Source organism: Phocoena sinus, chromosome 20 (genome assembly GCF_008692025.1).
Source record: "Phocoena sinus isolate mPhoSin1 chromosome 20, mPhoSin1.pri, whole genome shotgun sequence".
In the NCBI taxonomy this organism is placed as follows: Eukaryota; Metazoa; Chordata; class Mammalia; order Artiodactyla; family Phocoenidae; genus Phocoena; species Phocoena sinus.
The window spans coordinates 20,177,015-20,202,696 of NC_045782.1; the positions used below are offsets into that span (position 1 = coordinate 20,177,015).

The 25,682-nt window shown below is 39.0% G+C and overlaps 1 protein-coding gene, 1 non-coding gene and 1 pseudogene across 2 annotated transcripts in view; 1 reads left to right on the forward strand and 2 right to left on the reverse strand.

Annotated features, from left to right (window-relative positions):
* LOC116746151 (schlafen family member 12-like) overlaps nt 1-6,595 on the forward strand; it is a 40,312-nt gene extending 33,717 nt beyond the window's left edge. Inside the window, 3 exon segments of the mRNA XM_032617458.1 lie at nt 5,881-6,179; nt 6,182-6,412; nt 6,414-6,595. Of these exon segments, the coding sequence (XP_032473349.1) occupies nt 5,881-6,179; nt 6,182-6,412; nt 6,414-6,500 (617 nt within the window). The 3' untranslated portion in view covers nt 6,501-6,595.
* Nucleotides 6,596-10,666: 4,071 nt separating this feature from the next.
* LOC116746494 lies at nt 10,667-10,830 on the reverse strand. Its single transcript, XR_004347751.1, has one exon. It is a non-coding gene; the product is annotated as a U1 spliceosomal RNA (small nuclear RNA).
* A 6,554-nt stretch (nt 10,831-17,384) lies between these two features.
* On the reverse strand, nt 17,385-17,779 carry LOC116745779 (annotated as a pseudogene).
* Between the last annotated feature and the right edge of the window lie 7,903 nt (nt 17,780-25,682).

Below are 25,682 nucleotides of genomic sequence, written 5' to 3' on the forward strand. Positions count from 1 at the left end.
TGTATTGCTATTAAACTTCCCTCTTAGAACTGCTTTTGCTGCATCCCATAGGTTTTGGGTCGTCATGTTTCATTGTCCATTGTTTCTAGGTATTTTTGATTTCCTCTTTGATTTCTTGGTTATTTCGTAGTGTATTGTTTAGCCTCCATGTGTTTGTATTTTTTACAGTTTTTTCCCCTGTAATTGATATCTAGTCTCATAGCATTGTGGCTGGAAAAGGTACTTGATACGATTTCAATTTTCTTAAATTTACCAAGGCTTGATTTGTGACCCAAGATATGATCTATCCTGGAGAATGTTCCATGAGCACTTGAGAAGAAACTGTATTTTGTTGTTTTTGGATGGAATGTTCTATAAATATCAATTAAGTTCATATTGTTTAATGTGTCATTTAAAACTTCTGTTTCCTTATTTATTTTCATTTTGGATGATCTGTCCATTGGTGGAAGTGGGGTGTTAGAGTCCCCTACTATGATTGTGTTACTGTCGATTTCCCCTTTTATGGCTGTTAGCACCTGCCTTATGTATTGAGGTGCTTCTATGTTGGGTGCATAAATATTTACAATTGTTATTGGGTCTCTTGTAGACAGCATATATATGGGTCCTGTTTTTGTATCCATTCAGTCAGTCTATGTCTTTTGGTTGGATCATTTAATCCATTTACATTTAAGGTAATTATCGATATGTATGTTCCTATCACCATTTTCTTAACTGTTTTGGGTTTGTTTTTGTAGGTCTTTTCCTTTTCTTGTGTTTCCCGCTTAGAGAAGTTCCTTTAGCATTTGTTGTAAAGCTGGTTTGGTGGTGCTGAATTCTCTTAGTTTTTGCTTGTCTGTAAAGGTTTTAATTTCTCCATCGAATCTGAATGAGATCCTTGCTGGGTAGAGTAATCTTGGTTGTAGGGCTTCCCTGGTGGTGCAGTGGTTAAGAATCCACCTGCCAATGCAGGGGACACGGGTTTGAGCCCTGGTGCAGGAAGATCCTACATGCCACAGAGCAACTAAGCCCATGCACCACAACTACTGAGCCTGCGCTCTACAGCCCGTGAGCCAACAGCTGTTGAGCCCAAGTGCTGCAACTACTGAAGCCTCACACCTAGAGCCTGTGCTCCACGAGAGAAGCCACTGCAATGAGAAGCCTGAGTACCACAATGAAGACTAGCCCCCACTAGCCGCAATTAGAGAAAGCCCACACGCAGCAACGAAGACCCAATGCAGCCAAAAATAAATAAATAAGTAAGTAAGTAAATATTTTTTAACAATCTTGGTTGTAGGTTTTTCCCTTTCATCACTTGAAATATGTCCTGTCACTCCCTTCTGGCTTGCAGAGTTTCTGCTGAAAGATCTGCTGTTAACCTTATGGGGATTCCCTTGTATGTTGTTTGTTGCTTTTCCCTTGCTGCTTTTAATACTCTTTCTTTGTATTTAATTTTTGATAGTTTGATTAATATGTGTCTTGGAGTGTTTCTCCTTGGATTTATCCTGTATGGGACTCTCTGAGCTTCCAGGACTTGATTAATTATTTCCTTTCTTATACTAGGGAAGTTTTCAACTGTAATCTCTTCAAATATTTTCTCAGTCCCTTTCTTTTTCTTTTCCTCTTCTGGGACCCCTATCATTTGAATGTTGGTGCATTTAATGTTGTCCCAGAGGTCTCTGAGACGGTCCTCAATTCTTTTCTTTCTTTCTTCTTTATTCTGCTCTACGGTAGTTATTTCCACTATTTTATTTTCCAGGTCACTTATCCATTCTTCTGCCTCAGTTATTCTGCTATTGATTCCTTCTATAGAATTTTTAATTTCATTTATTGTGTTGTTCATCATTGTTTGTTTGCTCTTTAGTTCTTTTAGGTCCTTGTTAAACGTTTCTTGTATTTTCTCCATTCTATTTCCAAGATTTTGGATCATCTTTATTATCATTCCTCTGAATTCTTTTTCAGGTAGACTGCCTACTTCCTCTTCATTTGTTTGGTCTGGTGGGTTTTTACTTTCTTCCTTCATCTGCTGTGTATTTCTTTGTCTTCTCATTTTGCTTAACTTACTGTGTTTGAGGTCTCCTTTTTGCAGGCTGCAGGTTCATAGTTTCCGTTGTTTTTGGTGTCTGCCCCCAGTGGGTAAGTTTAGTTCAGTGGGTTGTGTTGGCTTCCTGGTGGAGGGGACTGGGGCCTGTATTCTGGTGGATGAGGCTGAATCTTGTCTTTCTGGTGGGCAGGACCACGTCTGGTGGTGTGTTTTGGGGTGTCCATGAACTTATTATGATTTTAGTCAGCCTCTCTGCTAATGGATGGGTTGTGTTTCTGTCTTGCTAGTTGTTTGGCATGGGGTGTCCAGCACTGGAGCTTGCTGGTCGTTGAGTGGAGCTGGGTCTTAGCATTGAGATGGAGATCTCTGGGAGAGCTCTCACTGATTGATATTACGTGGAGCCGGGAGGTCTCTGGTGGTCCAATGTCCTGAACTCGGCTCTCCCACCTCAGAGGCTCAGGCCTGACACCTGGCCAGAGCACCAAGACCCTGCCAGCCACATGGCTCCAAAGGGACATATGACGGGTCCAAGATTCCTGAACCAAGACATCTCAGGGTCTAGGAGAGAGAGGCAGAGAGATGAGGAACAATCCTGGCGCTGTGTGGAAGGGACTCTGTCCCAGAAGCCCCAGAGGAAGGAACTGCCTCTAGTTAGCTTGTCACTGTATACACAATGCCTGGCACACTGTGCTTGGTAAGTATTCGGTGAATGAATGAACGCATCTCATTTAACTTTTATACTAAATTAAAAGTCATTTATCCACTACCGTTATAATAATATGGTTTTCTGTTTTTGTTTCTATATTTACCTTTACCAATGACTTTTATGCTTTCATGTTGCTGTTTAACATCTTTTATTTTCAACTTGAAGAACTCCCTTTAGCATTTCTTATAAAGTAGGTCTAATAGTGATGAATTCTCTTAGCTTTTGTTTGTTTTAGAAAGTCTTTATCTCCCCCTCACTTCTGAAGGACAGGTTTGCGGTGTATATATTCTTGGTTGGAAGTTTTCGTCTGTCAGAACTTTGAATATATCATCCCACTCTCTTCTGGCATTCAGTGTTTCTTAAGAAAAAGCCGCTGATAGTCTTATCGGGGGTTCTCTTTTATGTTACAAGTTGCTTTTCTCTTACTGCTTTCAAAGTTATCCTTTTTATCTTTAACTTTTGACAATTTGATTATAATGTGTCTAAATGTAAGTATCTTCTGATTCAGCTTACTTGGTATGTTTTGGACTTCCTAGATCTGGATGTTCATTTTGAGGTTTGAAGAGGTTTCGGCATTACTTCTTGGCATAAGCTTTCTGCACCTTTTTCTTTTTTCCTTCTGGAACTTCCATAATGCATACATTGGTTTACTTTATGGTGTGCCATCAGTTTTCACTCTTTTTCATTCTTTTTTCTTTTTTCTCTTTTTACTGGATGATTTCCAGTGACCTGTCTTCCAGTTTATTGGTCTTTTCTTCTGCTTGATCTAGTCTGTTGTTGAACCCCTCTATTGAATTTTTCAGTTAACTTGTTGTATTCTTCAGTTCTATGATTTCTTTTTGCTACTTTTTAGTATTTTCTGTCTCTGTTGAAAACCTCCCTTTGTTCACACATTGCTTTCGTGACCTAAGAAAACATCATTAAGGCCATTATTTTGAATTCTCTTTTGGGTAAATCATGTAGCTCCATTTCATTAAGAAAAGATTTCTAGAGATTAATCTTGTCCTTTAATTTTGAACGTATTCCCCTGTTTCTTCTTTTTTCTTGACTCTGTGTTGGTTTCTGCACATTATATAAAACAGCCACTTCTTCCAGTTTTCACAGACTGACCTCATGTAGGAGATGAACTCACTAATCAGTTCAGCCAGAGATTCTGGGTACCTCTCAAAGCTTTGTGCTCATTTTAGATGCTGTCTTTGTTCTTAGTGTTCCCCAGAAGACTATCGTAAGCCAAGTCCCATCAGTGCCCTGATTCAGACAAGATAGAAGCCAGTGCCTCAAGTTGCAGCCAGAAATGTTGAAGCACTAGATGTGTGTCCCAATTCCTCCTCTCTTAGGGAGAAGTTGAGAGATGGAGTTTATCACCCACTTGCTCTTGACAAATACCTGCTTACTAGTTCAGACTGTGTGCTCTTTCAAACTGTTGCTTTGCTCTCTGTTGCCCTCCAGAACCTAGTGAATGCCAGGCCCTGTCAGCTCTCAGAGAAGGATGGGTTAGAAGTCAGTCCCTCTGGTAGCAACTGGAATGTTTTGGGAGCTAGATGTGCATTCCAACTCCTTTTAGGGAGAATCGGAGACTTGGTTTTATAACTGGAGTGGGTCAGGGGAAGAGCAACAGGAGGTATCCACATGCCCATTCAAACTCCCAAGGGACTGATGATTGCTTTCTCCATCAGCTCCCAGAGACAGACAGTTAAGATGCCAGACTCTCAGACAGCAGGTACGAAAGTTAGGGCACTAGATGTGCCCTAACTCTTCTCTTCTTCCAGAGAGAAGCTGGGAACTGACTTTATTGTCTGCTTGCTCTCTACTGAGCCAAAAGGAAGAACCACTGGAAGTGCTCTGGGCCCAGGAGACTAGTGAATGCTGGGCTTCATCAGCTCTCAGAGATAGGCAAGTTAGAAGCCAGTCTCTTGGGTAGCAGCCATAAAAGATGGGGTACTAGATGTGTGGTCCAAACCTTTTGCTCCTTAGGGAGAAGCTAGGATTTGAGGGTACCCTCCTGACTGTATGGTGCTGTGCTAGGGGTGAAGTTTATGGCAAGGCTGTGTCTCAACTTTTCCTACCCATTTCAATGTGGTTATTTTCTCAGTCACCCAGTGTGCAGGAGTCTCTCAACTAGTTTCCAGATTTTTCTCAGAGGGAATTGATCCACATGTAGCTGTTTGTTTGTTGCATCCACAGGTGGAGGGAGAGTCTGGAGCCTCCTATTCTGTCCTCTTGGTCTTTAAGTCCCTTTTTGATAAATTCCAATACCTGAATCACTTGTCAGTCTTTTTCTCGTATCTATTTTTTCTCTTGTTTTTTTTTTTTTTTTTGGTAGTTTGTCCTGATTTTTATCATATCTCTGAATTTTCTTATTATACCATGGATGGCAAATTATAGAGGCTTTGGAAGATGTTACATTCCTCCAAAGAGGATTATACTTTGTTTTGTCAGGTAGATAGAGTACCAGTGATAACCCTGATTTTTTTTGAAGATTGGTTTTATGCTTTTCTAGGGATAATATCTTTAAATTTTGCCTTTACTATTAGGTCATGGCTCTTCTTGAATCTCAGCTTAAAGTCTGGGGTGTTTACCACAGGCCCTCCACTTTGAAGGGACTTGAATTCCAGTCTAAGTCCGCCATCACCATGAGGTTGATGAAATTCAGGTTCAGCTCTTTAGCCTCCCAGTTGATATTTTCTTCTGGGTTTCCAGCATCTCACCCTGTATTTGCCAGTGAATTGAAAAAAAATTGTATGTAGATTTTGGCTGCTTCTCTGCAGTTTCATCCTCTCTGAGATTTTCCCACTCAAATTCCAGATCCTCTGGTAGCCGTGAATTCCAACCTCTTTTAATTCAGCATAGTAAAACTCATGTTTCTGCTTGGGCTCTATTCACCCATTACATGATATGGAAAATATCCTTAGACAAAAAGCTAGGATGATTGTGGCACTACTTCCTGTGCTTCCTCTCCATCAAAGATTGTAACCCTTTAAGTCCTGCTTGTACTGGTTGCTCTCCAATTCTTTAAATTTATGTTTTATATATTTTATACAACTTTTATAGTTGTTTTTGGTGGGAGGGTTGGTCTGGTACAAGCTACTTTGCCATGGTTGGAATTGGAAGCTTCCAGTGTTTAAAATTTTATTATAATTATTTTCATATCTAGTGCCATCAGAAAAGGTGACATATGTTCCAGAAATCCTCTATGAGAAACTGTTCTCACAACACAAAGGACTTGCACAGTTAATACATAATGAAATAGGCTCCGTTCATCAAGGTACATTGATCTTTTCTAAGAGCTGGTCTTTGGATCTGGGCTTGCAAGAGAACCAGAAAGTCATCTGTGATGCACTTCTAATTGCCCAGGACCGTCCACCAGTCTTATACACCTTCCTCAGGGAACTGAATAAGGAATTAAAAGGTTATTCTATACAAACTGCCTTAACTTTAAAGAAGAAACTGGTAAAAAAATTGGTGGTTACAGTGGGAAAGTGTGTGTCATGACAAAGATCTATTGGAGTGAAGAATCTTCTACATTGACTGAAGGCAATATAAGACTTCTTCATGATTCAAGCTTATCTGCAATTTACCCTAAGTCCTACACTCTTATAACCACTCAAACAATGAGTGACTTGAAGAAGGCCCTTTTTATAGTCTTGAAGAGACTCGGAACTTTGAATGACCAATTTGACTCTGAGATTTCTCAACACCTCTCAGATAATCAGTATGGATTACTTACAGAGGAATGAAAAAAGGATGTTTAAATATTGTCCAAGGCTCACCTGAACCATGAAAAGTAGACCAGGCTACAAAGATGTTTTTCATTATATAGTCAATGGTGTTCTCAAATTCTGGAAAATATGCCTTTGAAAAGCTTTGCAAGGAAGACAACATGATGGGACCTTGGAAAATCAAATTTAGTCTTCATTTATTTCTTCCTAAATGGTCTTCATAGGTGTTGCTTAAGAGTTATTAAGAAAATAAATTTGTTAATTATGCTGTGCACAGTTTGTTATTTACTCCATGCATAGTTTATGGATAAATTGCCTTCCACTTTTAAGTTGGGGAAAATGGCAATACTTTTATTTTTAATAACAACAACAACGAAAATTCCCAGGATATACCCAGAAAACCTTTATAACTTAGAAAAGATTATCATTGATGACATTCAGAGTATTTATAATGGAAATGAAGAAGAAGGCAAAATTTATTACCCATCCTGCAAAATTCTCTGTTTTCTTGGATGAGTTTTACACTATTCACTTGGAGGAGTTAGGGCTTGTTTAATTGCTCAGCTGGTACCCTTAAGAACTCAGCAGAATCGTCATTTTAACAGCTAGAGAAACAGCTAGAGTTGGCGGAATTGAAGGTGATACAGAGTTTTCCAGACAGGCAAAAGATAAAGGAGTTCATCACCACTAGACTGGTGGTACAAGAAATGTGAAAGGGTCTTGTTTAAGCTGAAATGAAAGGGTGCTAATTAGTACAGATGGTCTCTGTCTTAAGATGGTTCGACTTAGGGTTTTTTGACTTTATGATGGTGCAAAAGTGATTTGCATTCAGTAGAAACCATATTTTGAATTTTGATCTTTTCCTGAGCTAGTCACGTGCGATATGATATTCTCTTATGATGCTGGGCAGTGGCAGTGAGCCACAACTCCCCGTCAGCCACGCGATCATGAGGGTTAAACAACCGATACTCTATAGTGTATTGTGTTGTTTCCTGCTTCTGATGAGAAGAACAGGAAGGCAATTACTCTTGAGTTGAAACTCAAGATAATTGCCCTGCATGAAAGTAGAAAGCCAGTAATGGCCATCACATGTGAGTTAGGACTTTTGCAATCGATGATCTCGATCATCTTAAAGGATAAGCGAATCAGTGATGCAATGAAATTGTCAGCATCAGTTACATCCACTGTCTTCATGAAGAAATTAGCTGGGCTAATTGATGATATGAAAAAATTTATCGACACTAGAGTGGAATACCAGATACAGAAGTGCATACCACTTAGCCTACTGAGGATCTAGGCTAAGGCAATAAGTTTTTTCCATACACTGAAAGTGCATGCTGGGACTTCCCTGGTGGCGCAGTGGTTAAGACTCCGTGCTTCCAATGCAGGGGCCCCCCATTTGATCCCTGGTAAGGGAACTAGATCCCACATGCATGTTGCAACTAAGAGTTTGCATGCCACAACTAAGGAGCCGGTGAGCTGCAACTAAGGAGCCTGAGCCACAACTAAGGAGCCTGCCTGCCACTACTAAGACCCAGCACAACCAAATAAAAATAAACAAATAAATATTTTTTAAAACTTGTAAAAACTATAAAAGAGCATGCTGATGATCTTACATATACGCAAATGTTTATAGCGAGGTGTGGGTGATTCCAACGTTTCAAAAGGCATCGTAATTTTCATAACATGAACGTCAGTGGTGAGGCAGCAGGTTGCTGATACTAAAGGTACCACAGCGTTTAAGGAAGAACTGCATAGGATAATTGTGGATGAGAAATATTTGCCAGAACACGTATGTAAGGTCGATGAAAGTAGTTTGTTCTGAAAGCGTATGCCAGAGCATACATACATTCATCAGAAGTCTGAGACAATGCCAGGATTCAAGGCATTCAAAGACTATATAATGCCACTTTGGGGTAGAAATGTTGCAAGGTTCAAATTAGAGCTTTTCTTAATCTACCACTTGGAGAACCCTAGAGCATTCAGGAATATGAGAAAGCATATACTTCCCATTTATTGTTGCCATAACAGGAAAGCCTGGATGACATTAGCATTGTTTGAAAACAAGTTTTTGAACAGTTTTATTGTGCACGCAAGAGAATGTTGTAGGCAAAACATTCAATTCAAGATTCTTTTGATCTTAGACAATGCTCCAAGCCATCTACATCATATCAGTGACATGATGTAGAGGTTGTGTATTTGCTGCTGATCACAACGGTACTCATATAGTCAATGGACCAAGGTGCAATAGCTACATTCAGAGCACCCTATTTATGCCAAATGTTTGCATACGCTTTTGAACTGGCTGAATCTGGCCAAATGCTCTGAGAGATCTGGAAAAGTTTTCATATTCTAAATGCTATCCAGAGCATTGCTGTAGCATGGAAAGAAGTCACACAGCAACGCGTGAAGACATATGTGAACACATTCAAAAGATTCTGCTGTTGATGAAATAGTAAGTAACAAGATACTAGTGCTTGAGAAACAGCTAGAGTTAGACGTTGATGAAGAGGATATTCATGAGCTTGTTGGCATCAAGGCTGAAGAGCTTTCCAATGAGGAGCTGATCAAACTGGAGGAAAAAGAAGTTAAAAAGTTGGGGGACTTCCTTGGTAGTCCAGTGGTTAAGACTTCACCTTCCAAAGCAGGGGGTGTGGGCTCGATCCCTGGTTGGGGAGTTAAGATCCCACATGCCTCACAGCCAAAAAAACCAAAACATAAAACAGAAGCAATATTGCAACAAATTCAATAAAGACTTAAAAAAAAAGTAAAGAAGTTGAGGCAGAGGAAGAAGAAGTTATACCCAAGGCACCAAGAAAGTTCATAGCAAAGAAACTGGCAGAGACATTTACTACTATGAGCAGGGGCATATGGATGTTAGAAGAGATGGACATCAATTACAAGAGGTTCTCAAGAGCTAACAGGCAGATACAGGATACTCTTATTTGCTGTAGAGAAATATGTAATGAAAAGAAGAAACAAACTGTACAGTCAAAACTTGAAAGCTTCCTGAATAACACTATGTCTGCTAAACCATTAGCAAGTATAGATGCCCCGATGCCTTCTACCAGCTATTCTCAAGCCTCATCAGGAGAGAAATTGATGACCCTGTCTCTGTAGCCTCCATATCATCCAGCAATTCATTTTAGTTCAATGCTTCAAACATTCTTCAGGCCTACTGTGCTTTCAGCTGTGTACCTTAATGGTGAGTATCCATATGACCATTCTGGTTTTCACTTTCAGTACAGTGGTCAATAAATTATATGAGATATTCAACATTTTAATATAAAAGTAAGCTTTGTGTTAGGTGACTTTGCCCAACTGTAGGCTAATGTAAGTGTTCTGGCTCATTTAAGGTAGGCTAGGCTGAGCTATGATGTTCAGTAGGTTACTTGTATTACATGCAGTTTTGACTTAAATATTTTCAGCTTAACGATGAGTTTATTGGGACATAAATCCATCATAAGTCAAGGAAGATCTGTAATAGGAAAACATGAAAGTATAAATCTCACTGGTAAAAGTAAATATATAGTAAAATTCAGGATAATCTGTTATAAAGGTGGTGGTTAATCACTTGTAAAGCTAGTATGAAGGTTAAAAGACAAAAGTGGTAAAAAATAACTATAACTACAATAATTTGTTAAGGGATACACAAGATAAAAAGATGCAAATTGTGACTTCAAAAACAAAATGGGTGTGGGGGAGAGTAAAAATCTAGAGCTTTAGAATGTGTTCAAACTTAAGTTGTTATCAATGTAGAATAGACCATTATAACTTGTTACAGGTAAGCTTCACAGTAACCACAAAGCAAAAACCTATAGTAGATACACAAAAGATAAAGGGATAAGAATCTAAGCATACTACTACAGAAAATCATCAAATCACAAAGCAAGTGAGTGAGAGAAGAAAAAAGAAACAGAGGAACTACAAAACAGCAGGAAACAATGAACAAAACAGTACTAAATGCAAACCCATCAATAATTATTTAAAAATTTTTTGTATGTATGTAAGTACAGTTGATTTTATTTAAGTTTCAGGTATACAGTATAGTGATTCACGGGGTTTTTTTGTTTTTTGTTTTTGGCCATGCCACACGGCATGTGGCATCTTAGTTACTGGACCAAAGATGGAACCCGTGACCTCTGCAGTGGAAGCGCAGAGTCTTAACCACTGGACCACCAGGGAAGTCCCAGACGTCTGTTTTTCAAAACCTACAAAGACCAGGGGAAAACACGAGTGCCATCCCCCACTACCACAAATTATGCAGTTGAGTTTTCCACATTTGGGGAAATCGCAGGAGTCAGCACATCCAGAGTGCAATGGATAAGCCTTACCCTGGGAAAACCACCTTCGTGATCATGCTATCTCCCCTGCCAGGTAAGTATGTGATTCACAATTTTTAAAGGTTATACTTCATTTATAGTTATTATAAAATATTGGCTATATTCCTGAGTTGTACAATATATCCTTGTAGCCTATTTATTTTATACATAGTAGTTTGTACCTCTTAATCCCCTACCCTTATTTTTCCCCTTCCCACTTCCTTCTCCCTACTGGTAACCACTAGTTTGTTCTCTGTATCTGTGAGTCTGTTTCTTTTTGGTTATACTCACTAGTTTGTTTTATATTTTAGGTTCTACATATAAGTGATATCGTACAGTATTTGTCTTTCTCTGTCTGACTTATTTCACTAAGCATAATACCCTCTAAGTTGATCCATGTTGCTGCAAATGGCAAAATTTCATTCTTTTTATGGCTAAGTAGTATTCCATTGTATATATATATACCACATCTTCTTTATCCATTCATTGTTGATGGACACTTAGGTTGCTTCTATATCTTGGCAATTATAAATAATGCTGCTATGAACATTGGGATGCATATGTCTTTTCAAATTAGTGTTTTCATTTTTTGGATATATACCCAAGAGTGGACTTGCTGGGTGATATGGTAGTTCTCTTTTTATTTTTTTGAGAAAGCTCCATACTGTTTTCCACACCCTTACCAACATTTTTTTTCTTTTTTTTTTTTTTTTGCGGTACGCGGGCCTCTCACTGTTGTGGCCTCTCCCATTGCGGAGCACAGGCTCCGGACGCGCAGGCTCAGTGGCCATGGCTCACAGGTCCAGCCGCTCTGCGGCATGTGGGATCTTCCCGGACCGGGGCACGAACCCGTGTCCCCTGCATCGGCAGGCGGACTCTCAACCACTGCACCACCAGGGAAGCCCAACATTTTTTTAAAAATTTATTTATTTTGGGTTGCGTTGGGTCTTCGTTGCTGTGCGCGGGCTTTCTCTAGTTGCGGTGAGCGGGAGCTACTCTTAGTTGCAGCGTGCGGGCTTCTCATTGCGGTGGCTTCTCGTGTTGCAGAGCACAGGCTCTAGGCGCCCAGGCTTCAGGAGTTGTGGCTCGTGGGCTCTGGAGCACAGGCTCAGTAGTTGTGGCACACGGGTTTAGTTGCTCTACGGCCTGTGGGATCTTTCCGGACCAGGGCTCGAACCCGTGTCCCCTGCATTAGCAGGTGGATTCTTAACTACTGCGCCACCAGGGAAGCCCAACATTTTTTATTTGTGTTCTTTTTGATAGTAGCCATTCTGACCATATGAGGTGATAATATCTCATTTGCATTTTAATTTGCAGTTCTCTGATGGTTAACAATGTTGAACATCTTTTCATGTGCCTGTTGGCCATTTGTATGACTTCTTCGGAAAAACGTCTGTTCAGGTCGTCTGCCCATTTTTAAATCAGGTTGCTTGGTTTTTTGATGTTAAGTTGTATGAGCTATTTTAGTATTTTGGATACTAACCCCTTATCAGTCGTATCATTTGCAAATCTTTTCTCCTATTCAGTAGGTTGTCTTTTCATTTTGTCAATGGTTTCCTTTGCTGTGCAAAAGCTTTTAAGTTTCACTAGGTCCCATTTGTTTAATTTTGCTTTTATTTCCTTTGCTTTAGGAGACAGGTCCAAAAAAATATATTGCTACGACTTATGTCAAAGAGTGTTCTGCCTATGTTTTCTTCTAGGAGTTTTATGGTTTCTAGTCTTACATTTAGGTCTTTAATCCATTTTCAGTTTATTTTTGTAAATGGTGATAGAGAATGTTCTAATTTCATTCTTTTATATGTAGCTGTTTAGTTTTCCCAGCACCACTTATTGAAGAGATAGTCTTTTCTCCATTTTATATTCTTTTTTAAAAATACATTTATTAATTTTTTTTTTTGGCTGCATCGGGTCTTAGTTGCAGCACATGGGATCTTTGTTGTGGCATGGGTTCTTTGTTGTGGTGCGTGGGCTTCTCTAGTTGTGGTGCACGGGTTTTCTCTTCTCTAGTTGTGGCACGCGGGCTCCAGGGCACGTGGGCTCTGTAGTTTGCCGCACACAGGCTCTCTTGTTGAGGCGCGTGAGCTCAGTAGTTGTGGCGTGAGAGCTTAGTTATCCTGGGGCGTGTGGGATCTTAGTTCCCCTACCAGGGGTGGAACGCGAGTCCCCTGCATTGGAAGGTGGATTCTTTACCACTGGACCACCAGGAAAGTCCCTCTCCACTTTATATTCTTACCTCCTTTGTCATAGATTAATTGACCATAAGTGCATGGGTTTATTTCTGGGATTTCTATCTTGTTCCATTGATCTATATCTTACACTTATACACAAAGTTACTCAAAATGGATCAGAAACTTGAACATTAGACCTGAAACGATAAAACTCCTAGAAGAAAACATAGGTGGTAAGCTTCTTGACATCTGTCTTGGTGATGTTTTTTTTTTTGGATTGACACAAAAAGCAAAGGCAACAAAAGCAAAAATAAATAAATGAGACTACATCAAACTAAAAAGCTCCTGCACAGTAAAGGAAACCATCAACAGAATTAAAAAGCAACATACCAAATAGGAGAAAATGTTTGCAAATCATGTGTCTGATGAGGGGTTAATATCCAAAGTATATAAAGAACTCATACAACTCAATAACAAAACAAATAATATAATTTTTAAATGGGCACAGGATCTGAATAAACATTTTTCTAAAGAAGACATACAGATAGCCAACAAGTACATGAAAAAGTGCTTAACATCACTAATCCTCAGGGAAATGAAAATCAAAACCACAGTGAGGCATCACCTCACACCTGTTAGAATGGCTGTCATCAAAAAGACAAGAAGTAACAAGTGTTAGTGAGGATTAAAGGAAAGGGAACCCCTGTGCACTGTTGGTGGGAATATAATTTGTGCAACCAGTATGGAAAATAGTATGGGAGTTACTCAAGCAATTAAAAGTAGAACTACCATATGACCCAGCAAGTCCACTTCTGGGTATTTATCTGAAGAAAACAAAAACACTAACTGAAAATACATGCACCCCTATGTTTATTGTAGCCTTATTTACAATAGCCAAGATATGGAAGAAACTCATGTCCATATATTCTGTATATTCATTAGACACACACACACACACACACACACACACACACACACAATGGAACATTATTCAGCCATAGAAAAAGAAGGAAATCTGGCCATTTTTGACAATATGGGTGGACTTTGAGGGCATAATGTTAAGCAAAATAAGTCAAACAGAGAAAGACAAATACTGTATGATCTCACTTATATGTGGAATCTAAAATCAAAAAAAAACAACCAAAGAAAAAAACTCCCAAGCTCACGAATACAAAGAATAGGGGTGGGGTGGAGGTGCAGAATGGATAAAGGAGGTTAAAAAGTACAAAATTCCAGCTGTAAGATGCATAAATCATGGGGATATTATGTACAGCAGAGTGACTATGCTAAGTAATACTATGCTAAGTAATTGTACATTGGAAGGTTGCTAAGAGAATAAATCTTAAAATTTTTCAACACAAGAAAAAAATGTCGTAACAATATATGGTGATTGATGTCAACTAGAATTATTGTGGTGGTCATTTTGCAGTATACAGAAATATCTCATCACTGTGTTGTATACCAGACGCTAATATAATTTTATATGCCAATTATATCTAAATTGTAAAAAGTCAACAGAATAAAAAGAATAGATACATGTATACGTATAACTGAATTACTTTGCTGTACACCTGAAACTAACATAACATTGTTAACCAACTATGCTCCGATACAAAATAAAAATTTTTTTAAAGTCAACAGAATATATTCTGTTACTACTTTGAAGGTAATGTGCCCTTTTTTCTTTGTCTTATTTTAAGATTTTTTTCATTGTCTTTGATGTTTAACAGTTTGATATGCTACGCCTATGTATATTTTTGTTTCCATTCATCCTTCTTGAGATTCACATAATGTCATAAGTGCATTTTTTTGGTCTTGTCAGCTTTGGAATTTTTCAAGCACTATCTCTTAAAGAAAAGATCACCCTTATACACGCTCACATCTCTCTAAGATATGTTATGTATACATCTGATGTTTTCGCTGTGTACAATGTGACTATTTTTTATGTGAATTTTCACTCTTCTTTTTCTCTGTATATGCTTCAATCTAAATATTTTTCATTAGCTTTATAGTTCACTAATTCTCTCTTTTGCTGTGTCTAATTTCCTATTAAACCTATCTATTACCTGTCTAATTTCAGTTATCATATCAGTCAATTCTAGAATTCCTACTGGAGTCTTTCTATCGATTCAATTGTTTGATGCTTTTTTCCATCTCTCTGTCTCTCTCTTTTCCTCTCTTTTCTTAAGCACATAAATAATAGCTCTTTTTCAGTCCTTGTCTGATAATTCCATTATTTGGCTTAACTTTGGTCTACTTATAGTGTATGTTTTTATTCTTCTTGGTCTTCAGCCATAAAGTCCTATATTTTGGCATGCCAGGTAATTTTCAATTAAATGCTAGACACTGTATGAAAAAAAGTATAGAAGATCTAGACGATACTGTCTTCCTCTCAAAAGGATACACACTCTCCTTTGCAAGGCAGATAGAACAGCAGTTGATTATCTTAATCCAGTCAGCGACTTAGCTACTCAAGGAAAGTTTTGACAGTTTTGTTTATCTCTGATTTTTTTGGGCAAATCTCTAATTTGTCTAAAGCAAAGTTGGTTACCTCAGCTTTATAATGCCTTCAGACAGATGTTTTATGTATTATAACTGCCTTTTCTAGCTGTTCTCAATGGAACAGTTGGTTTGCCATATGCTACTCCTTTATTACTGCATACCTCTTTTGTGCACTATAGCAGTATTTCAGAAAATAATTAAATTTTTGTAGTGATAACCAATACACTCATTTGATTACATTTTAATGGAAAAAAGCTGTAATTTTTATCTGAGCTCAAAATATTTTTTTAACATCTCTATTGGAGTATAATTGATTTACGATGGTGTGTTAGTTTCTGCCAAAATATTTTTATTGTGTCCAACTGCTCACGGGCCATCTTGATATATCATAGGTACCTAAGAAGTATCCAGCTGAACTCTATGCTTTTCTTCCTCTCTTCCGGGTTTAAGGAGACCAAAGAGGTGTAAAAATTAATTTCAGGGCAGAAGACCTGAATAGACATTTTTCCAAAGACGACATAGAGATAGCTAATAGGCACGTGAAAAGATTCTCAACATCACTAATCATTTAGAAATGTAAATAAAAACCACAATGAGATATCACCTTACACCTGTCAGAATAGCTATCATCAAGAAATCTACTACAAATAACAAATGCTGACAAGGAGAAAAGGGAACCCTCATGCATTGTTGGTGGGGATGTAAATTGGTGCAGCCATTGTATAAAACAGTATGGCAGTTTCTCAAAAAACTAAAAATAGAGCTACTGTATGACCCAGCAATTCCACTCTTGGGTATATATCCAAAGAAAACAAAAACACTAATTCAAAAAGATACATGCATCCCAGTGTTCATAGCAGCATTATTTACAACAGCCAAGATGTGAAACAACCTAAGTGTCCATCAGTAGATGAATGGATAAAGAAGATGTGGTATATATATACACAATGGAATACTACTCAGCCATAAAAAAGAATGAAATTCTGCCATTTACACCAACATGGATGGACCTAGAGGGTGTTATGATTAGTGAAATAAGTTAGAGAAAAACAGATACTCTGTTTTCACTTATATGTAGAATCTAAGAAATAAAACAAACGAATGTATATCACAAAACAAAAACAGATACAGTAAGTCCCCTACATACAGATGAGTTCCGTTCCGAGAGCACGTTCGTAAGTCCAATTTGTTTGTAAGTCCAGCAAATTTAGCCTAGGTACCCAACAAACACAATCAGCTATATAATACTGTACTGTAATAGGTTTATAATACTTTTCACACAAATAATACAGAATAAAACAAACACAAAAGATAAAGAAAAAAAATTTAACCTTACAATACAGTACCTTGAAAAGCACAGTAGTACAGTATAACAGCTGGCATACAGGGGCTGTCATCAAGTGAACAGGCAAGAAGAGTCACTGACTGGAGGAGGGAGAGGAGGGGGAAGACCGTAGAGCTGAAGGTTCGTCGGCAACAGGAGACGGAGGGCAAGCTGCAATTTCACTCATGCCTGACACTGATGGAACATATGTTGGCATCTTTGAAAGTTCACAACTTGTAGGTTCGTATGCAGGGCATTTACTGTATAGAGAACAAACTAGTGGTTACTAGTGGGGAGAGGGAGGGTGGAGGGGCAAGATAGGGGTATGGGATTAAGATGTACAAACTACTATGTATGAAATAAATAAGCAACAAGGATATATTGTACAGCACAGAGAAATATAGGCATTATTTTGTAATATATTTAAATGGAGTATAATCTATAAAAATTAAATTTCTATATTGAACACATGAAACTAATAAAATATTGTAAATAAACTATACTTCAATTTTAAAAGAATTAAAAAAATAATCTGCTTTCTTTATTTCATTAGGAAAACATACATTTGTGTCTTACATTTTTTTTCCTCTGAGGCATTTTATTTGCACGTATGCATTACATCCCTAGAAAAAGAATCAAAGGATTTTCCCTCCTGTGTGTTTTCATCTTGCTTCTTATGGTCCATCATGCCAGCTGAGGTTGTCAGTACAATGAAACCAAACTGACAGGACAGGAGCAGCTTATACTGCCATTTTGCTAGATCTTTGAGTCGCACATCAAATCTGGGGCTGATCACACCACACTTATTTAGCCTGCCAGTGAGGTTCACAGTAATCTTCCCATCCCTGTGATCATCGGTGATTTCAGATTCACCAAAGTAACCACACTTCATTGTCACAGTTAGAAACCTGACGATGACTTTGGAGCACGGCCTAATAAGAACCTGGCATCTGCCTCTCTTTTTGGCATTGTTGATACTGTTGAGAGCATCAGCCAGGACATCTATGTGCACCATTATGGCAGCATGGAAAGACGGTGAAAGGAGCTGTGTCTTACATTTGTAATAGCAAGTAAACATCTACCAGGCAATAGCTCAGAAAAGCTTCATGAAAAAGTTAAGTTTGAAAAGATGCAACATATCATGGTTGATGAAGCTAAGAATTTCCACACTGACAACAGAGACTACTATGAGGAAAAAAATCACTAAAAGGACAAAGAATTGCCCAGGAATATTTTTTTGGTTTTCTTGGACTACTTTCTGTAAATTTGCACCACTTGGATTACAGGGGCCTCCCCACTTCTTAACCTAGCATTCAGGAAGAGAATACACCAGAGTGGGTTGCAGTGAGATCCAAAAGCCAAGTACCTGCAAAGAGCAGTGCAGGACGTCAGAGGAAATTCTCCACCTAACATCCCTCCTGACTTTCTGGGGGTTTCCTGGGCTCAGGGTGTGGATGGCACTTTAGAGATTAGAGCGAATTGTATTTGGAACATGAGGAGACCCATGTGGCAGAGCTATGCCAGTTCTTTTTTAAAAAGGATCACTCCCTGCAAGGGGTTTGTGTTTTAATAAGCACAGCAGATGAAGCTCCTTAAAGAAATGAGGAAGCAAAGGGTGTAATCCAGAGCAACAAGGCATCTGAGGGGCTGGATGAGCACATCAGGTTGGACAGTGTCGTCTGGTTTTCGAACTTGGGAAGGAAGGTCACGTTTGAGATCACTCCAAGCGTGGCTGAGACAACTATTGTACAGAATCTTATGCTCTCTCCAGCATGTTTCCAATATGGAAACACAGCTGTATATTCTGAAGGATAACTGATTGGAAGGCCCCCCTGTCTAAGAAGAAAGTCTGCCTGTGTGTGAAACTAGCTGTTCTAGGTGCTGGGAATCCCGTGGCAGATGCGAACTGGAATCTGTGAACAAAGGAGTACAAAAGAATGGCAAAGCACGAAAAGTGATAATATGGTTGTAAAATGGGCTGTCCTTTTTTAAAAGCCTTGCTTTACTCTCCTCCCTCCTGCTAATTTTCAGTCATTGTCCCTATGGGTTAAATCAACCAGAATTTAGCTGGCCAGGGAGCCTATTAATGTCATCCAGTCAGCCTCCCAGGGTCCAGAACAGGATGGAGAATGGATCCCAGAGGGACAAATGGAAGATGTTCACAACACACCTTCTCATCTACTCTTATCCTTCCTGTGGGTGAAGGGTTAATATCCCCAACACAGTAAATGAAGCTGCCCTCCCATGGTGTCAATTCAGTCAGATGTTCATCTGAAACCAAAAATGTCAGCCATCCCCAATCTTATCAGGCCACAGGGGAAAGGGGAGAAAGAAACATCAAAGAAACAATGATGTTTTTGTGCTAAACATCAATTAGCACAAAACCTAACTGCTGCTGTCCCACTTCTGGAGCTGACCTGAGGCTTCGGCTGGTAATTATAGCAGTCTTCCTTCTCCCACCAACTCCTCCAAGCTCTGCCCACCTCAGTTGGACGTGAGTCTTTACCTCATGGGGTTAAACTTTTATTCCTGTAGATTTTTAGTCCTTGAAGGTCTCTCATTCCAGCCCAAAGACTGTTGCTGACCTAGAGGAGTTCCCTCTGGCATTGTCTTGCAGGGTTACCCCTGAGTGGTGCAGAGGGCAGCAACCATCCATTCTGGTTGAGTCCAGTGCTGTGAGTGGAGGGAAAGGCAGTGAAACAGTGGATGGAGATACCATGGGAGTCTGAGCTGCCTGCTTTTATAGCATGTTTTTGTCTTGCAGACCCGCTTGTGCCCAGTCTCATATATATGAGTTCCATTTTATGATGAAAATTCTACTGTGCACCTTCACTGTATGATTTAGTGGATCAGACGACCCCTAGGATGTGATGGGATCTCAGGTCATCAGGTCACACAGTTACTTGGTGCCCCATGGTCAGACATGCAATCTCAATAGGGCCCTGTGGGAAGCCAGATACTGATTTCACATGGACAACACTTGCTGGCAGAAGAGAGCATGGTCTTCCTCCAAAGCCTTGGGGGTTGTTATTGGGGCTTGTTAGAGGCTTTCTTCAGAACTCTGTCTTCTACAGAACCTTCCATTCCCATTGGGTCTGCTGGGTCATCATGTTAAAATGTCTGGGCATCCTCACTTTGGACCTGCTACAGAGTACTGTCCTCTGGCAGCCTTACTGGTTGCCAGAAAGTAGATTAGAGCTGCATGTCTGAAATTCAGAGAAACCAACCAAACATGGAGCTTCCCTCTTTGTAGTGGGCAGTGCACGGTGCTGTAATTCACTTCTTGGTTTTTACCCAAAGAGGTTCAAAACTTATGTCCACAGAAAGACCTACACACAGATGTTTATATGGAAGCTTTATTCATAACTGCCAAATCTTGGAAGCAACCAAGATGTCCTTCCACACCAGTGCCCTTCCCTTAGTGGAAGAGATTTGGTGCGATTGTAGTTAATCAGCATTTAACTCAACAACCCTACCGGTCAGGCCCTTGGCATGGTGCTCAGCCATATCTGCCCTGAAAATTATATGGGATGAGTGACCGCTCCAAGGCTTTTTTGTTTTCCGTGGATCCCCTCAGTGGGATAGTTTTGCTCTCAATCTCAATTTTTCATTGTCTATCCTTCCTAGAGCTATCAGAAAAAGGCAATTTACTCCACAGTCTTTGTAATTACTATTGTTGCCATAGAAACTAAAAGCCATAGTCACCCCAATGCCTTGCCCTCCAACTTTACTTCATCCTATGCCACTCCTGATGATGATGCCACCGTGTGTGTGTGTGTGTGTGTGTGTGTGTGTGTGTGTGTGTGTGTGTAAACTATTAACAGGTAGCCTGAAAGGATACCCACCGAAGTCATGATGGTTTTTGCTGCTGGGGAGAAGGGAAAGAAATTAGGTGGGGAAGAGAAGAAAGAGGAGTTCAGATTTTGCTAAGGTATGTTATTTCTTTTATTTAAACAAAAGCTTAAAGCAAATATGAAAAAATCTTAACACATAAATCCTAGATGGCAAAGAGTCATTGTGTATATATATATATATATATATATATATATATATGTTTTTACTTTCTGTGATTTTCAAATTTTACTCCTCCCCATTCCTCATGCATCATTATTCATTTTGATCATGAGGAACTTATCCCAGGATACAGGATGATAGAAAACTAAGAAAGTAATTCATAAAACTGTTACATCAACAGGTAAAGACATACATACATGACAAAATCATATCAGTAAATGCCCCAAATTATTACATTACACAAAATGCAAAAGTCATAAAAAGCAAAAGCTGTCTTTTTCACATCTGTGTTCCCCTGACACTCATTTGCCCTTCCCTGGAGCCAAATGCTACTGCAATTTTTTTTAGGATACTTCCAAAGGTATTTAATGCATTTGCAAGCACATCCTTATATCAATTCTACAAGCAAAAGATAGACTTTTTTCTGCATGTTGCTTTGTTCGCCATACAATATACCTTAAAGATGGTCCCACATCCTATACTACAAAGCTACAGTAATCAAGACAGTATGGTACTGGCACAAAAACAGAAATACAGATCAATGGAACAGGATACAAAGCCCAGAGATAAACCCATGCACATATGGTCACCTTATCTTTGATAAAGGAGGCAAGAATATACAGTGGAGAAAAGACAGCCTCTTCCATAAGTGGTGCTGGGAAAACTGGACAGGTACATGTCAAAGTATGAAATTAGAACACTCCCTAACACCATACACAAAAATAAACTCAAAATGGATTAAAGACCTAAATTTAAGGCCAGACACTATCAAACTCTTAGAGGAAAACATAGGCAGAACACTCTATGACATAAATCACAGCAAGGTCCTTTTTGACCCAGCTTCTAGAGAAATGGAAATAAAAACAAAAATAAACAAATGGGACCTAATGAAACTTAAAAGCTTTTGCACAGCAAAGGAAATCATAAACAAGACAAAAAGACAACCCTCAGAATGGGAGAAAATATTTGCAAATGAAGCAACTGACAAAGGATTAATCTCCAAAATTTACAAGCAGCTCATGCAGCTCAATAACAAAAAAACAAACAAGCCAATCCAAAAAGGGGCAGAAGATCTAAACAGACATTTCTCCGAAGAAGATATACAGATTGCCAACAAACACATGAAAGAATGATCGACATCATTAATCATTAGAGAAATGCAAATCAAAACTACAATGAGGTATCATCTCACACCGATCAGAATGGCTATTATCAAAAAATCTACAAACAATAAATGCTGGAGAGGGTGTGGAGAAAAGGGAACCATCCTGCACTGTTGGTGAAAATGTAAATTGATACAGCCACTATGGAGAACAGTATGGAGGTTCCTTAAAAAACTAAAAATAGAGCTACCATATGACCCAGCAATCCCACTACTGGGCATCTACCCTGAGAAAACCATAATTCAAAAAGACACATGCACACCAATGTTCATTGCAGCTCTATTTACAATAGCCAGGACACGGAAGCAACCTAAGTGTCCATCAACAGATGAATGGATAAAGAAGATGTGGCACATATATACAATGGAATATTACTCAGCCATAAAAAAACTGAAATTGAGTTATTTGTAGTGAGGTGGATGGGCCTAGAGTCTGTCATACAGAGTGAAGTAAGTCAGAAAGAGAAAAACAAATACCGTATGCTAACACATATATATGGAATCTAAGAAAAAAAAAAAAGGTCATGAAGAACCTAAGGGCAAGACAGGAATAAAGACACAGACCTACTAGAGCATGGACTTGAGGATATGGGGAGGGGGAAGGGTAAGCTGTGACAAAGTGAGAGAGTGGCATGGACATATATACACTACTAAACGTAAAATAGATAGCTAGTGGGAAGCAGCCGCATAGCACAGGGAGATCAGCTCCGTGCTTTGTGACCACCTAGATGGGTGGGAGGGAGGGAGACGCAAGAGCGAAGAGATATGGGAACATATGTATATGTATAACTGATTCACTTTGTTATAAAGCAGAAACTAACACACCATTGTAAAGCAATTATACTCCAATAAAGATGTTTAAAAAATTAAATAAATAAATAAAGATGGTCCCACATCAATATGCATAGAGAGCTCTATTCTTTTATGGCTTCATAGTATTACAATATGTTGATATGTCGTTAAGTTATTCAACCCTTTTGGGTGGATATTTACTATTTTGTAGTCTTCTGCTATTAGATATAAAGTGAAATTCAGTTACCTGCACAGAAGTCATTTCAAACATGTTTAACCATATATGTAGAATAAATTCCTAAAAGAGGAATTGCTAGGTAAAGGGATATGCGCATTTAAAATTTTGATAGCTACTGCCAGATTGTTGTTGATAGAAATTGTACTACTTTATGACAATATACAAAAGTGCTTTTTCCCTACCAAATGGTAAAACAATTAAGTTTGAACTTAATGATTCTGCCAATATAATAAGTGAAAAAGAGTGATATCTTGTTGTAGTTTTTAACTGATGATTCTATATCATGACCGAAGTTTCCATAAATTTAGGAACTATGTTAAATTCCTTTTCTGTGTTCTTCTGCCTGTTCACATCTTTGGCCATTTTTCTTTGGGGATGTTATTTTTTTTTCTCTTAGATTTGTAGAAACTTTTTTTTTACAATTAGGAGTTAACTATTGTCTTTGGGACTTCCCTGGTGGCACAGTGGTTAAGAATCTGCCTGCCAATGCCGGGGACACAGGTTCGAGCCCTGGTCCGGGAAGATCCCACATGAAGCGGAGCAACTAAGCCTGTGCGCTACAACTGCTGAGCCTGCACTCTAGAGCCTGTGAGCCACAACTGCTGAGCCCATGTGCCACAACTACTGAAGCCCATGCGCCTAGAGCCCGTGCTCCACAATGAGAAGCCACCTCAATGAGAAGCCCGCGCACCACAACGAAGAGTAGCCCCAGCTCGCCACAACTAGAGAAAGCCCACATGCAGCAACAAAGACCCAATGCAGCCAAAAATAAATAATAAATTTATATTAAAAAGAAGTTAACTATTCTCTTCGATTTTTGTTGCAAATATATTCAAAGTGTGTTGTTCATTTCTTGATCTTTTATAGTGTTTTTGCTATAAAGATACTTTTTAAAAAAATCATTATTTTCTTTCCTGGTTTCTGATTGAGGGCCATATTTAGGCCTTCCGTATGCTGGGATTATAAAAAAATAAATGTCCTACTTTTTCTCGATGTACTTCCATGATTCCATAGTTTTACATTTAAGTATTGCATCCATTTGGAATTTATTTTGGTGTCAACTGTGATGTATGGCCCAAGCTTAATTTTTTTCAAATAGGTACTCAAGTCATTCAACATCATTTATTGAATAATCCATCTTTTTTCCAAGTAATATGAATGCCACCTTTAATATATGTAATATTCCCAGACATATTTGAATTTATTTTTGGACATTCTAGTCCATCCCATTGACCTGCCACACAGCAGAACCGTGTTGTTTTAATTATTGTAGCTTTACAATATGTTTTAATACTTGGCCATGCTAATTACCCTCAGCTTTTTCCTTTTTAGATTTTTCCTAGATAATCTTGCTTTTGATTTTTCAATGAAGTTTAAAAAAACTTTGATGCTTTGGAAAAAGTTGTGTCAGTATTTTTATTGGGATGACATTGACTTTAAAGATTAACTTAGTGAAAATGGATACATTTATGATTTTGAGTTTTCTTATCCAAAACACTCTACTCTTGGGCTTCCCTGGTGGTGCAGTGGTTAAGAATCCACATGCCAATGCAGGGGACACATGTTCAAGCCCTAGTCTGGGAAGATCCCACATGCCACTGAGCAACTAAGCCCAGGCACCACAACTACTGAGCCTGTGCTCTAAAGCCCATGAGCCACAACAACTGAAGCCTGCGTGCCTAGAGCCTGTGTTCTGCAACAAGAGAAGCCACCGCAATGAGAAGCCTGCGCACCACAATGAAGAGTAGCCCCCACTCGCTGCAACGAGAGAAGCCTGCGCACAGCAACAAAGACCCAACACAGCCAAAAATAAATAAAATAAAATAATTTAATTTAATTTAAAACAAACAGTCTACTCTTTATCTGTACAAGTTCTCTTTTGGCTTCTTCAGTTTTTTTGTTTTTTGTTTTTTTTGGCGCATTGGGTCTTCGTTGCTGTGCGGGGGTTTTCTCTAGTTGTGGCAAGTGGGGGCTACTCTTTGTTGTGGTGCACGGGCTTCTCATTGTGGTGGCTTCTCTTGTTTCAGAGCACAGGCTCTAGGTGCGTGGGCTTCAGTAGTTGCAGCACACAGGCTCTAGAGCATGCAGGCTTCAGTAGTTGCAGCGCATGGGCTCAGCAGTTGCGGTGCACAAGCTCTAGGGCGTGCAGGCTTCAGTAGTTGTGGCACACGGACTCAGTAGTTGTGGCTCACAGGCTTAGTTGCTCCATGGCATGTGGGATCTTCCCGGACCAGGGATCGAACCTGTGTCCCCTGAATTGACAGGCGGATTCTTAATCACTGCACCACCAGGGAAGTTCCTTCAGTTTTGTTTTATAGTTTTATTCATATAGGCTTGACATTTCTTGTCACAGATTTTCTTATTTTATCTTTTTTGTTGGAATTACAATAGGACTTTTTTTCCTTTCCTATACCTTCTAAGAGATGTAGTTTGCATATATGAAGGCTACTGAATTATCTGACAATTAGAAAATAATACATACAGATTAACCTTATATTTTACTGATGCATTTGTTTACCCTTCTTTCTTGAAACAGCTGCTTTCTTCTTAGGTCATTTTTCTCTCATAGAAGGACATTATTCAGTGATTCTTTAGGGGATGGGCTATGATTGATTTTTTTAATCCCTAGTCGTTGCAAGTCTGAAAATTTATTTATTTTGCCCTCAACCTTAATGATAGTTTGACCAGGGAGAGAAGTCTAATTTCAAAGTTGTT